The 15,538-nt window shown below is 41.7% G+C and overlaps 1 protein-coding gene across 1 annotated transcript in view; it reads left to right on the top strand.

Annotated features, from left to right (window-relative positions):
- Window positions 1-15,538, top strand: part of LOC308587740 (uncharacterized protein) — a 31,826-nt gene that overhangs the window by 13,969 nt on the left and 2,319 nt on the right. The window contains exons 9-18 of the mRNA XM_081195507.1: window positions 116-286; window positions 4,542-4,670; window positions 5,629-5,840; window positions 7,822-7,984; window positions 9,867-10,016; window positions 10,809-10,966; window positions 11,499-11,675; window positions 12,271-12,406; window positions 13,530-13,717; window positions 14,476-14,614. Coding sequence (XP_081051633.1) covers window positions 116-286; window positions 4,542-4,670; window positions 5,629-5,840; window positions 7,822-7,984; window positions 9,867-10,016; window positions 10,809-10,966; window positions 11,499-11,675; window positions 12,271-12,406; window positions 13,530-13,717; window positions 14,476-14,614 — 1,623 coding nt within the window. The remainder of the gene's footprint in view (window positions 1-115; window positions 287-4,541; window positions 4,671-5,628; window positions 5,841-7,821; window positions 7,985-9,866; window positions 10,017-10,808; window positions 10,967-11,498; window positions 11,676-12,270; window positions 12,407-13,529; window positions 13,718-14,475; window positions 14,615-15,538) is intronic.

Here is a 15,538-nt window from a genome sequence, read left to right as displayed (position 1 = left end):
ACGGCTGAAAAAGGTTGCTGAACCCTGATGTAAACTCTCTACTAACATAGTCTCTCTCTCTCTCTCTCTCTCTCTCTCTCTCTCTCTCTCTCTCTCCCCCCCCCCCCCCTTTTAGGAAAGCGAGTTTGTCTTGGAGAACAATTGGCCAGGACTGAGCTTTTTCTTTTCTTCACTGCCCTACTTCAGAAGTTCACTTTCCAGGCTCCAAAAGGCGTGACATTAAGCCTTGACCATCGGTCAGGTCTTACGTTATCCCCCCAGCCGTACCGGATATGTGCAATCTCTCGCTGAGGGGACTCATTTTATGGCACTGCTCATTAAAAGAAGATGGTGAAGAAGTTGGCCAGCACTGCCTCCTTATTTTCTGTCCTTAGGGGGGCAGCTCAATAGTCATAGCTCAATTGTAATGCATGTCCATTGTATTTAGAAGGCCTCAGGTTCAATCTACATGACTGGTGTGTGGTTCTTCTCATAAATGATCTCAAGTATGTGACTTTTAAAATTGTCCCTGTGGCACAGCTAGAGCAATGTCTTATAAGTATCGCAATAAAAGAGCTCAGTTGGAACTCCAAGTTGTAGACTTTGATGCTCAAGCTTGCACAAGATGGTTACCCCCCACTTCTCCAGGGGCACCCCCCAAAAAAATGGCTTAAGTGTGAGTATACCGGGGTGCAGGGAGACAGCAGGTGGTCTGTCTGCCTGGCAAGCTGAAATGCTTGCCCTGTTGGCGTTATTGCACATTATTGAATTCCTCCCCTAATGTGGAAGTAGGCCTAGCAGAAGACACTACAAAAGGTCAGTGACTACTGATAAAACAAGAGACCTTCCAAGAACCTTCCAAGGATGACTGAAAGCCTTCTTGTCCTAAAAGAAGTATCTGCTTATCTCAGAGCTGAGCAGACAAGTTGTGTCCATATTGTGGTCAGGGCAGTGGCAGACCTTGGTGCCCTGCATGATGCCAATGTTCAGCACCCCCTGCCTCTCACGCTCCATTCTAAAGCATAGTTTCAACATCCCCTGCAGTGCCCTTGAGGCTGCATGCCCAGTGCCACCAAACAGTTCATGCTCTCCTAAATCTGTATCTGCATCTCCTGGTTTCTGTTGTCCCTTGACACAGTATATCTGTGGTCCCTTTGTTTCCTCTAGCCACACCACTCCCTCTTGGCCTCATCCCTTTGAACTATTTGTTTATATCAATTATGGCAATCTCCTATTATTCAAAAAAAAACCTCACAAATCTCTGTATTTCAGTAGTTACATTTATATTTTGTTAAGAGCCAACTTAATCTGCTATCTGTCTTCTACACACTTGGAGCCATAGAACCGTAGAGTTGCAAAAGACCCCCAGGGGCATATAGTTCAACCCCCTGAAATGCAGGAATCTCAGCTAAAGCATCAATGACTGATGGCCAGCCAACCTCTATCTACGAGGAAGGAGAGCCCACAACCTCCCAAGGAAGTCCATTGCACTGATGAACAGCTCTTACTGCCAGAAAGTTCTTTCTGAAGTTTTGTCAGAATCTCCTTTCTTGTAATTTGATACCCACCAGAGCAGGAGAGAAAAAACGCTTATTCCATCATTCATGTGACAGCCCTTGAGATATTTGAAGATGGCTATCTTATCTCCTCTTGGTCTCTTCTTTTCGAGGCTAAACATACCCAACCGCTGTTGACCTCATTGGAGCTTTCAGAATTGTCATCTCCCACTCAGTGCTATGTAAATATAGACCTGATGGCTATATAAATTCTAACAAGAAAAATAAATAATGATAAAAAACCCGTAATGTAACAAAATACAACAGCAGCTGCACATAGCTAAAACCCATAATGCCCTATGTGCCTTAGGTCCAAGCTATCTGAAAAACTGTATTCTATTGTAAGAGCCTGCCCAGGCTTTGTGGTCTTCAGGGAAGGCCCCTTTCTTGGTCCTGCCACCCTCATAGGCACAGTTGGTGGGGACACAGAAGAGGGCCTTTTCAGTAGCTGCTCCCAGAGTTTGGAACTCCCTTCCTGAAGAAGCTAAGCTGGCTCCCTCCTTGTGGTCCTTCCACTGCAGGTGAAGATCTTCCTGTTCCAACAGGCTTCTGGGAACTGACTACTTTTAATGAAAGGGTTGGTACCCTGCTGTTTCTTACTGTAATTTTTAGTAGATTTTATACAGATTTTACATATCATTTTAATTCTATTAATGTTTAATTGATTTTAATGTCAATTTTCCTATGTTTTTAGTTATTCTTGTTTTTATTGGTTAACTTCCTTGAGTCCCATTGGGAGAAAAGGTGGGGTACAAATACAACAACAACGACAACATACCTCCTGCATTAAGATTGAGACTGCAACCCTATATACCATATTTTTCTGTGTATAAACCACACCCCCCCCCGTATATTAGACGCCCCCTATTTTTGGAGACTCCTAATTAAGAAAATGGGGGGAGATTGCCCAGAGTTGTTGAGCTTTTTTGGGGGGGGGGATTGCAAAAAATCGCTCACCCAACTGACCTACGCTGACTCACGCATGCATCACTGAAGCCACCTATCATCTGCCCCCTCAATGCCAGCTGCCACCAATCGGCCAACCACTTACCACAGAGACAGCCAATCAACACCAGCCCTTGCCACAGCCACCAATCACCCACCCAATCACCACTGACAATCTCCTGCTTGCGGCAGGTCCCCCCTATGCACTATTCGTGTATAAGCAACCCTCATTTTTTTAGATGATTCTATAATTTAAAAACCCTCATCTTATACAAGGAAAACTACAGTATGTTGCCCATATGCAAGCTTCATTGAACACATTGGAATTTACTTCTGAGTAAACAGGCACAGAAGTGGAAAGTTTCACTTGAATGTCTTGATGGGGTTGGGGGATGAAAGACAGCAAACAGAAAGGTAAGCAAGACTGAAGGGACATCTTTTTCTCTCCCCTGCCCCCAAGAATTTAGTAGAGCTTAAATTCTTCAACTCTAGTTTGATTACTGCAATCCCATACCCAATTTGGTTTATTGGGGAGTATGTCCACTGAACATGAAAGGCTTAACCTCTGAGCTTAACCTCTGTAAGTTAACTGTGCACTGAATTCTAAATAAATTCCTGGACCTTAGCCTATCCTATCCTCCAGCACAATATTTGCACAAAATAGCTTCCAGCAGTGCTTTTTCCCCTGTAAAAAAATGCTTAGGGGTACTCTCATTTTGACTCAAGAAAATCACCATTTTATAGTTCAAATCAGGGAAAATAAATATAGTAAATGGAGAAAAGTAGAAAGATTCACAAAGAGTTTAGGAGTTTGCGTACCCTTGCACCCCCCCCCAGGAAAAAAGCACTGGCTTCTAGGGAGGAGTACCTGTCTCAGACTCATCCTAGCTGCTATGCAAAATGAACAGCAAGACAAAGGCAGAATAGAAAACTTGAATCAGCATCTGTTTAGGACCCTGGGGTGTTCGCATCAGCTGTTGCTAGCTGGTGTCCAAACATTGCAGTTTTGCTCATTGGCTGAAAGCAGGGAGGGCTTTGCTTGCTTTTTCTCTCTCCTCCCAGGAGAAGGGAACCCAGCGGCTTGCTTTTTCTTTCTTAAAAGGAAGCTCCAAGTTGGCGGTCCTGTTTCCAAGACACTGTGGGCTCTCTTCAGAAGAGCCTGCATCCCATGTCTTTACTCTAACCTGTCTTCTCCAGGAGGAGGGCAGCTGGTAGGTGCTATTGCTGTAGGCTTGGGTCCAAAGTGCTGGGCTCCTGGGAGCCTGACCTGGTTGTCCTCTGGTATTGTCCTTGGCTGTGGTGAAGAAAAGGCATTGGTTTGCTTGTAGGAATGTGGGTGATCCTAACTCAAGATGAGAGTCTAATGGAATGTCCTGCCTGCGGTTCTATAATTAGAATGTTTTGAAAGAAACATTTTGTTGTGAAATGAACTGGCAAAGAGTTTCATATGTTAACTGCATCAACACATGGAATGAACCATTCATGCACTTTGTTCTCTGTTGTTGGCCCCAATCCCAACACAAAGTTTAAATGTGCTTATAAATATCATAAAATCAAAATTTCACATACAATTCTTGAACGTGGCCAAGGAATTTTCCACATGTTTTATTCTTTTCCGAAAGCATTGTTGTTATTAACATAGTGGGTAACAGTGTGAAAACCAAATCAGCCGTTAGAAAATAGACGCGTCAATTTGGTGGTTGGTGCGCAATTACAAGTTAAAACCACAAGAGGGTATCCTTTTGACAGTTTACCGCAACATCTTATATTAGAGCGCAGCAACTAGTAGCAACCAACTGATCATTTGTAGCTACCTTTCATTCCTAATCATGAATAGTGAATTTGCCAGAGTCAGACTCTAGTCCACTGTTTTAAATAGAACAAAAACAATGTAAGATGAATCATTTACTGGAACTACTGGCTTGTCATTCAGGAAGAATGAAAATTTTCCGGGAGATTTAGGTAGAAATAGTTTGTAATGGTAAATAAGAAATACCTTAGCAAGTAAGGCTGAGGATTTGGAAAGGTTTCTTCCTTCTTGGCCTGCCATTGTCATTTTAGTGCAGAGTTCTCCAGCCTTGGGTCTCCAGTTTCTGCAGGACTACAACTCCCATGGTCCACAACCAGCTTGGTCAGCAACCAAGGATGATTCGAGCAGGGATCTAAAAATATTTGGGGCTGAATTAGCAGGTATTGCTCATTTTCACAGGGACTGGAGCAGAAACGGATCCAGCTCAGAAGAGATGTGTCTCTTTTCCATCAGTTCTGTTGTGTGCAGCTTTAAAAAGCCCAATTGAAAAAAAATAATGCAGATATTTCTTGGGGACATTGTGCCTGAAGTTCTTAGAGAGTCTTGAACCAGATAAATGTTTGGCCTGAACTAATCTCATGTCTAGTGTTCTTTTAAAAAATAATACTTTTGAGACTTCATTATGGAATTAAAAAAATAACCCAGTAAGAGGTATGAAATATAATAAAGAAAAAAATAATAACTGTAAAAAAGCAGGGTTCCTGCCCATTACCTCATAAAATAAAGTCCATTTTCAGGAGACTACACATTTAATTAGATGTTACAACAAAATCCTACCTGATACAGAAACTACAAAAACAAATGTTATGAATACAAATTAATGCCATATTTCATTGGGACTTGCTATCCTTCAGATTGGCCTATTATATACAGTAAGTAAGGAATGCCTGCCAACGGAGCAAAATTCACAGGTCTATTTGCACCCTGACATACCCTTGGTTTAAGTCAGTATCTCAGGTATGAGTATAAACATTGTATTATGCAGCCAAATATTTAAAGAAAAACCTGAGAATTCCTTCCAGCCCTGTGAGACTGTCAAATAAGCAGCTACTAATAGAAAAACTATACTGTATATTGTTTACATATAAAGTCTGTACTCTCATAGGACTTAGTAAGGTTCTATATAAGAAAACTAATCTCTCCCCCCCCCTCTTCACTGTAGGTAGAATTACTCAACCAATGAGTAATCTCGGTTCTTCCTCTTTATGTGCGTGATTTAAAACAATATGTGCAGACTTTGCCCCTGTTTCTCACAGGAACATTGTCCAAGAGGGCAGGTGTGGTTGCTCTAGCTGGATCAGAATCAAGTTTCCCTCAACACAGAGCGTCTGTTCTGACATAGGAAGGGTCTGAAAATGCTGCTCCAGTTTCTCCTTGTCCTCTGGGAGGCCTTGTCCCTGCAGGTCATTCTGGTGTTTCTGGCTACATTTCTACTTCTTTCTGGTTACAAGAGTCGCCCAAAGGATTTTCCCCCAGGGCCCATAGCTCTTCCCTTGCTGGGCAATGCACTTAGTTTGGATTTGAAGAAGACTCATCTTTCAGTACAAAAGGTAAGGATGAAGGAAATGGTCAGTTTGATGAAGGACTCAGCTGGCATGAGATAAATACAAAATTGCAGCAGAAGGGAGCAGGCTGAGATGCCCCCTGGTCTGGAAACCTGATTCCAAGAGCCAGCATCCAGATGTCTTGGAGAAGACCACAAATGGGACATGAAGACAAATGCATTTTCTGTTTGTTAAAAGCATCTGGTATCCAGAGGTATATTTTCTAAAGCTTAAGTAAGTCAGTTGATGTATGCTTCTATTTTGTTAGCAGGCTCCTTTCACTCCCCCTGCCTTTTTCCTCTCTGCCTGATCTCTGCTTGTGCAGCCTAGCGACCAGCTAGATCTCTCTCGGCTCCTCAATCCAGCGGAAAGTTTGCTTTTCTCAAATTTTGCCTTAGGCCCAAATATACAGCACGATCTGGTGCAGCTTTGCAGCTGCATTGTGTATTTACAGGGGGCTGTGTGTGTGTGTGTGTGTGTGTGTGTGTGTGTGTGTGTGTGTGGGGATGTCCCCTGCCCTTGCCACAAACTCATTTTCAAATTTCAGGTCAAAATTAAGAAAAATAATACTTTATTTTTGTTTTTAAAAAGAAGATAGAATCAGAGATAAGAAACCTGTGCTTTAATAAAAATAAATAAATGTTAAGAAGCTAGCTTTCCAGTGCTATGGTTCTTAGAACAGAATGCCAGAAGTGTGCTTAGTTCATAGCTGTCAACTTTTCCTTTTTTTAAAGAGAAATTCCCTTATTCCGAATAGGATTCCTCACAAGAAAACGGAAAAGTTGACAGCTATGGCTTAGTTTCCATTAGAAACTGGGCCTTTAATGTTGCAGCTCCAGCTGCCTCAGATCAGCTCTGTGATCTGGGGTGAGAGTTGGGTTGGCAAACTGTTTTGGTTTAGTTCCGTATTTTGCTATAAATAGCAGGATCATAAAATATTGCAGTTAAAGCAAGGCGGCTGCTTTTCCAGCTTTTTTTTTTTTTTTACATAATCTGTAATTGACATATATTTGTATCTTGTATACACACACACACACACACACACACACACATGTTACATATTTGTTTCTTGATTTTTCACATGGGAGCTCAAGGTTGTACACATTATCCTTCTGTTCTGTCTTTTATCTTTGCAACAACTCTGAATGGTAGGCTAAAGGTAAAGGTAACCCTGCTGTTAGGTCCAGTTGCGGACGACTCTGGGGTTGCGGCGCTCATCTCACTTTATTGGCCGAGGGAGCCGGCATACAGCTTCTGGGTCATGTGGCCAGCATGACTAAGCTGCTTCTGGCAAACCAGAGCAGCGCACAGAAACGCCGTTTACCTTCCCGCCGGAGCGGTACCTATTTATCTACTTGCACATTGATGTGCTTTTGAACTGCTAGGTTGGCAGGAGCAGGGACTGAACAATGGTAGCTCACCCCGTTGTGGGGATTCGAACCACCGAACTTCCGATCAACAAGCCCTAGGCTCAGTGGTTTAGACCACAGTGCCACCTGTGTCCCTATAAGGTAGGCTAGACTACCATAAATGGCCCATCTTGTTAATAGATTTCAGGAGGGGACCCATTCAGACACAGCATCCCAGCCCAGGAAATCCTGTAGGCATTCCTGCTATTTCTGATGAATTTGATGGCGGTCAAAGTTTCCTCCTTCCATTCAATAAGCATCAAGCAGACAAATTAACACAGTCGTACCTTGATTGTTGAACACCTCGTGACTCGAACATTTTGGCTCCCAAATGCCACAAACCTGGAAGTGAGTGATCTGGTTTGTGAAAGTTCTTTGAACCTGAACATCCGACATGGCTTCCGCGGCTTCTGGTTGAGTGCAGGAAGCTCCTGCAGCCAATCGGAAGCCGCACCTTGGTTTCGGAACATTTTTGGAAGTAGAACGGACTTCCAGAAAGTATTCTGTTCAGGAACCAAGGTATGACTGTATAAAGGATTACATACTCTTTCTAACTTTCTTCCCCCCTCTCCATTCAGCTTTCAGAAAAATATGGCAATGTCATCAGCCTTCAGTTTGGAAATCTGTGGTTTGTAATTGTGAATGGATTGCACCTGGTGAAGGAGGTTCTTGTCCATCAGGGTGAAAACTTTGTCGATCGTCCAAGCGTTCCTCTTGATGATGAAGTCTTTAAGAAGCTTGGTGAGTTTCTTACAATATGGTCAACTGTTTAAACTTATAGAACTTTTAAAAGTCTGCCCTAATTGTACAAGCCCTTAGAATGTTTAATAACATTATATTTTCACGACTGAGGATTAAATTATTTTATTTGCATTTCCTGTTTCATTGCACCGAATGAAAGCAGTAGCATTAATGTGCATCAGAGAAGCATACCCTCTCAACTGTTCAGATTGACTGAGCTTACTATGCATTGGGTGGCAAGTCCAGATTTTTGCAGTTTTCTCTGCCATACTGCTTTTTTGAATATTGTATATTGTTTTTAATAACATTTGCATTTTCATGCCTTTTTGTGTCTTTATGTTTTTTAAGTGGATAGCTTCATTTCAGTTCATTTGTTCTTTAAAAAAGTGAGAATAGTGTTGCATTACAAAGCAATCTAATAAAGAACAATATCCTTGAAATTCGTATTGGGAGCCTTGGAAATGGATCCACATAATCTTTCCCCCCCTGCTATTCTACATTCTCCCTAAGTTTGTGGCATGCTAGTGGCCTGAAAGGAGCTGGAAACCAGTTCCTTTACTAAGTTACTTCCTTAGCATAATGGCTGATCAGACAATTTGTGCCTACAGTTCAGTGAATTTCAGATGACCATGGTACATGCCTGCTTATTTAGCCTAACTGCTGTGAATTTGTGACAAAGACACCAGAATGTCAGATTCAGCAGTTCACCCTCATACCTGCTCTGGGGTTTTACTTAGGCCCTCATCAGGCATCATGCCACTCCTGAGATAAAGGAGAAAGTGCATTTGGGGAATATGCACACTATCTCCATCTCCTGTGTTCCACCAGCCTGCCCAAACCCACTGGCCCTCCATGGAGAACAAACTTCTGTGGCAGAAAGTCAGTTGTAGTCATGTACATTCCTTCTGCATTTTAGAGCACTGCATGATCAGGCAGCCTATGACAATCTCCATTTGCCCTCCAGCTCAGTTAGTCTTCAGTTACACTTGAAGGGCTTAGTTCCTCCAAAAGCAGGTCTCAGCAGGTCCTGTGGTCACTCTCTGCCACTACCCCCTCCCTCCCAGACATTGCCTTTTTGACAGTGCCAGGAACTCTCCAACCACAAAGTCTGACCTTTTGACTTCCATGAAAAGCATCAACACTACCAGGAAACCTCCAACCACAAGATCTGTTCAGTTCAACATTTCCTAAGAAGAGCAGGTATCAGCTAAGGGGGTCATGCTGCTTGCAAGCTGAGTCTGACTGAGAGAGAAGCAATCATGGCTGCACTGACCCCTACAACTGCACTTACTACTTGCATAAGTGGTCATGAGTGGGGTCACTGGCATGGACTGGGGTATGGAAAGAGTGCAGGAACACCTAATGCCTCATTAAAGCTGCTGAGTTAAGCCTTCCCCACGACTCTGACTATCTGTATAAAGGATGGAGAGGGCAGTGGGAATAGAAGCAGTGTCCTTTGAGATATCCAGGTCCATGGATGCTCCATGTATTCAAATAGCAGAAGAGCCCTACAGATGAAATATTTTGGATTTTTTACATGTTCTCATTCTCCCCCAATATTTTTTTTTGAAATGCTGCACACTTGCTCTATCAGTGTTCCCAAAACCTTTCACAAGGTGAAATACTGTAAAGTTAGTATTAAAACACTATACAAACAGTAAAGCAAATGAAAAGCAACAATGAAACAGCGGCAGCAGATGCAGCAGCAAAGTCAACTTTGCAGTCTTTTCAGTATGATATAAGCAGGCAAGCCAGATAGCTTAGGGGAGAGAGGAGTCCTCTTTTATAATTAGAAGGTCTGTTAACTCTCCTAACTTACTATTTGCAGTTACTCATTTTAAAAGTCCTTATTTGCTATATGATGATAATTCTTCCTATTTAGGATTGATCTTCTCTAATGGCCCTGGTTGGAAACAACAAAGACGATTTGCCTTATCAACTCTCAGAAACTTTGGTTTGGGCAAAAGGTCTTTAGAAGAACGAATACAGGAGGAGAGCCGATACCTAACAGATGCAATTGAAGCTGAGAATGGTGAGCACCAGAGCCCATAAACCAGTGGCACCATCTGTGATATTAAAGCTGTCTGAATTCGGGTGCGGGACACTGCTTTGCAGTGGTTTTGTTCCTACCTGTATGGTCATTTCCAGAGGATGATTCTTAGGAGTGAAGTTCAGCCCCATGTGGGGTTCCCCAGCGTTCAGTTTTATCCCCATGATGATTAACATCTACATGAAATTACTGAGTGGGGTCATCCTGAGCTTTGGAGTACATTGTCAGCGATATGCTGAAGACACACAGCTCTGCTTCTCCTTTACATCTGCAGGTGTGGCAGTGGATGTGCTGTTTTGTTCTATTGTGCATCTCTTTTCTGCCTCCGATTAAGATGGTCCAGGCCATACTAGTTAGCCACTTCTACAGAAATGCCCTTTCCTAACCTCCTGCCTTGGCCAGATCTTGACTGATGATCTCACAGATGAGTATGCTAGAAAGTTCTATAAAACTCCAACACTGCACCTTTATCTTTCAGATACCTTCCACCTGTAGAATATTAGCTATGTCCTCCTGTCGCGGAATAATCCCAGCCTATAAAGAAATATAAAGAAGGCAAATGCTCGCTTGAAAGCACAATGTGCCTAATGTCTTATACATAACTCTATCCCACAGAGTCCTTGAATTACTGGGTGTAACGTTCATACTAAATGGTTTCTTCTGTTCAAAGATCCAACCCTATCCACACCCACCTACATTCCCCATATTTTGTTCTTGTTATATGGAAGCCATAAGCACTCTTATTTCTCTTCTACCATCTTTTCCTCCCTCCAGGGCAGCCATTTAACCCTCACTTTCAGATTAATAATGCTGTTTCAAATATCATTTGTTCTATCACTTTTGGGAACCGCTTTGAATACCATGACAGTCGTTTCCAGAAGTTATTGAAATTGCTTGATGAGGCAACGTACCTTCAAGGAAGTCGGGGTCAGGTAGGTCTTCTGTCAGAAACGCTCTGGCCCAGACAGACTCCCACATGCTGGTTGAATGTTAATTCACGTGCTGTGGGTTTTTCATGTTATGATTTCTTTCTCCCACATTCTAGTCACCCAAGCATCTCTTCCTATTCATAGCCCTTTGCCATCTTGCTTTGATTTAGCATTGTCTGTTGGTTGGGATGCCTTCAGTATTATAAAGCATTCATAAAAAAAAAGAACCATGTGCTAAAACACAGTTTAGGCTATTGAATTGGTAATCACATGTGTAACTGAATAAAAATCTCTGCATATGAAAAAGTAGCACACACCATGAGAAGGCTAAAACCTTCTCTGCTAGCTTTCCACAGGGAAGGAATTGGTTTTTTATTACTTGTAGGGGACATTCAAGTGTTGTTCCTGAATATTTACAGAAATAATACTAGATGGTGCACAAAACTAATGTTTATTAATCATTTATTGTTGTTGTTATTTAATATACATATATATATTCCATACATATATGTGATGCTAGTGTTTGTTTCCTCAGCTGTACGATCTCTTTCCCACTCTCATGAAGCACCTGCCAGGATCCCATCAGACTATTTTAAAAAACTGGGAGCAACTGAGATCCTTTGTGAAAGAAATCATTGAAGAACACAAAAAAGACTGGAACCCATCTGAACCCAGAGACTTCATAGATGCCTACCTAAATGAAATGGCCAAGGTAAGAGACATAAAGGACAACAAGTATATAGTTGTTGTTCTTTTTAAAAAGAATAATGATACTAGAAGAAGGCAGAGGTACAATCTAAAAGGCCAGACCTAGCTAAGTGGTTTGTCTAAGCAGCCTTTGGTGCTGGCCATATTGTTTTTGCTGACTCTGTATTTAATTTGACAAACAGGTGAAGTGTGTGTGCACTTGCGTGCACAAGTGCATATATAAATATGATTTCATGCCTTTCATGGGGTGGCATTTCCCCATTTGCCCACTAAATTTCACCAGTTGTTTGTGATTTGTCAGAGCAGACAGTCAACATCACCCAAAGCATTGTTGTAGAGGCATATCATGAGATGCCATTTCCTCAGTTGTCTGTCTGAATATACTCTGTAGTCCAGACCAAACTTTGACAAGACCAAACCCTACTTTATCCCAACTTCAATAATTTACAGGATTGTTGATGTGACCCTGCTGGGTTCTGGATACTCTTCAGGAATGGAACTGAGGAATTCCATGGTGATCACTTGACAGATGGGACTGGAACTGGGATGATGGTGTTCGATGGCCTCTTAACACGCTGGTGCATTTTCTTTGCTTCAAGGGGGATGCTGCTCCCAGTTTCCATGAAGAAAACCTCCTACATTCTACACAGGATCTGTTTTTTGCTGGAACGGAAACAACTTCTACAACCCTGCGCTGGGCTTTGCTGTACATGGCCATATATCCAGAAATTCAAGGTAAAATTGTAATTGGCTTCTTTCCTTTTCATTACTTTGGGTTGGATTCAGTTAAGTCCTACCCACAGTTAACCCAATGAATTTAACAAACTCAGACATGCCTATACCCAATGCTTTTTTCTGGGGGCACGCAGGGGTACGCATACCCCTAAAAAAATTGTGAATCTAATGGGAGAAGAAACATTTTTTTAAAAAAATTAAGTTCCTCCCCCACGATAGTGAATCGTCAGTTCCACTGAATAGCATGGTGAATCATCAGTTCCGTTGCTACCACAGATGGCAGCCTATAAAATTGTGATTTTCTTGAGACAAAATGAGAGTACCCCTCAACATTTTTTAAGAAAAAAGCACTGTCTATACCCATCAGATGTGTAAAAAAAGATAGATAAGTGAAGGGAAGAATGTGAAATTCTGGCAGGTTACATGCTAAATAAAGCATAAACAGAAATTGCTGGAATACATACAGGAAAAAAACTAACAAAGAAAATAAGAGACGTTTATGATTATCAATGGAGGAACAGAGCAGTACAGTAACAGAGAAACTACAAGATTTATATAAAAGAAATAATGTATTTATATTTAAAGAAAGTCAATCACTTGTTACAGAGTGGCAGGAATTATATTTGTCCTTTTGGGGAGAATAACAGTTATTAAAATGATAAAAATATTGAAAAGCGAGTTTTTATTTCAACATTTACCAATTCAATTAACCACACATGGCTGAAAGCTGAAATTATGTATGATGAGAAAGCAAGAAAAAGAGTTCAAGTTCCAGTTTTAAAATTATTGTATGTCACAAACTGCAAAAAAACAGTTGTAGAACCATGTTTGAATCATCGTACTATATGTATATATTTCTATGTCTGATATGTGGAAGATTCCACTACATGAAGCACTTGGAAAATAAAAATTAGGTCTGGGTGAAAAAATGAGTCCCAAGGCAATGCTGAAACTCTACCAGTGCAGCTGCTGTCTGCAACCCAAATAAAGGTGATTCCACAATTGCACAGAAGCAACTTCCCTTCCCACCACACAATGGGCACCCAGTGATGGAACAACATGACAAGTCTCCCCTGCAATTCTGCTGCTCTTGTATTAACGACAAATCTTCTTTTCTTTGTAGCAAAAGTCCAAGCAGAAATAGATTCTGTGATTGGCCAGTCTCGCCAGCCAGCGATGGATGACAGGGACAGCATGCCCTATACCAATGCAGTTATTCATGAAGTTCAAAGAATAAGCAACATTGTACCTTTGAATGTGCCCCGGATGACAACTAAGGACACTATAGTGGCTGGGTTTCGTGTGCCCAAGGTAAATGTTAAGAAGATACAGCTTTCTTATCTGCCATTAAGATGTGAAAACTTGAAGTCCAAGTTCTAAATGAGGGGTAGCTGATATTGTGCTGTCCAGATGTTGTTGGACTCCCAACTGTCATCAGTTCCAACCAGCTAATGGGCAGAAATGTTGAGAGTTGTGTCCCAGGTTGCATCACCCCCATGTCTACCTGCAGAGTTGCACCATACCATTAGGCTGGCATTGGTTGGAGAGAAACTGGTTTGTCAGTTGTAAATCTGGACCCTTCCCACTATGGTGTTCTGCTTTGCCCATCATTTCACTCCTCTACTGCTTATGGAATTCTAGGCTTGTTTGGCATAACAGCGATGCTAGCCCTGGGGCAGATGCTAGAGTATTCTTGGGATACACCATGATCTGGAAAGGATAGAGGGATCTGAGCTAGATAAGCTTTTGTTTTCTTCAAATTCCTCTGTAAAACCAGGCCCAAACCACAGTCTCTGTTTGAATGGATAGCTAGTCTGAAATTTGCTAAAATCTGGTGTTTCTAACCATAAATTTTAGTAGTCCAGCAGACATTGAATATATTTTTAGATCTACATTGGAACCTGTGTTTTTGTGGAATGTAGTTGGATGAATTACTTAATAATGAAAAGCTAATCTCTCATTCAGAGCATATCTTTTCTGCACCAGAGAACAGAGTTTGACTGCTGTGATTACAAAAATATAACACAAAGACTTCATGAACATTTTAAATCTAGCTTCTTCTTTGACAGGGAACCATAATGCTTGCCAACTTGACCTCTTTGCACTTTGACAAGGATGAATGGGAAACACCCAATGTGTTTAATCCTGGCCATTTCCTGGAGAACGGGCAGTTCAAGAAAAAGGAAGCATTTTTGCCATTCTCTGCAGGTAAAAAATAAATAAATGATGGACTCATCATCAAAATTTCAAGAGTTACTAAATGGTGGAGGTCTAGTAGCTGAGAGCCTGGTGTAGTACTAACTATATTGTATATTGCAGAAGTTACCAAACTTTTTGGTCCAGTGGCCACATTTGACATATAAGAAAGTGATGTAGGCACCAGTCACAAAATGGCTCTCTTTGTGAGTGTGGTACAATACAAATGTTGTTGACATAGTCCCCTCCAATTAGGCAGTGTGGGTTTTTGAGGGGATGTTCACAGGTGTCATAGGTGGCACTGACAGCCCACAGGGACTAGACTGGCCATCCCTCATGTATTGTTAGTTTGCTATACCCTTAGCTTAGTTAGATGCCAATTAGGTAGTGTGAATGAGGTAGATTCCAATTAAAATATTTATCTCCAACACTTCATATGATAGAAATTTATGTACCTCAAATGTATGCATTCCAGATTCTAGAAAGCTGTGATCATATTTGTTCAGTTTTCCCATTTACTTGAGTAGGAAATGGATAGGACCGGCGTCTTCATTTATTTTGCAACAACAGAATCCCTTTTACAGGTACAGTAGTACCTTGGTTGTCGAAAGGCTTGGCTCCCGATCAAATCGGCTCCCGAACACCCCAAACTCGGAAGTAAGCGTTCCGGTTTGCAAACTTTTTTTGGAAACTGAACATTCGATGCAGCTTCAGCTGCTTCCTGTAGCCAATCAGAAGCCATGCCTTGATTTTCAAATGGTTCCAGGAGTCGAAGAGACCCCTGGAACGGATTAAGTTCAACAACCAAGGTACCACTGTATTTGGTTCCTAGTCTGCCAGGGTTATTTTAAACAAGCCACTGCCACTACTGCTTTAGCTACAACTAGTTACAAAAGGAGAAGTTACTGCAGCAAAAGCTCTCCACTAAAGCATTCT

Source organism: Podarcis bocagei, assembly GCF_964188305.1.
Source record: "Podarcis bocagei genome assembly, chromosome: 5".
NCBI lineage: Eukaryota > Metazoa > Chordata > Lepidosauria > Squamata > Lacertidae > Podarcis > Podarcis bocagei.
This window is presented reverse-complemented; position numbering and strand designations above follow the sequence as displayed.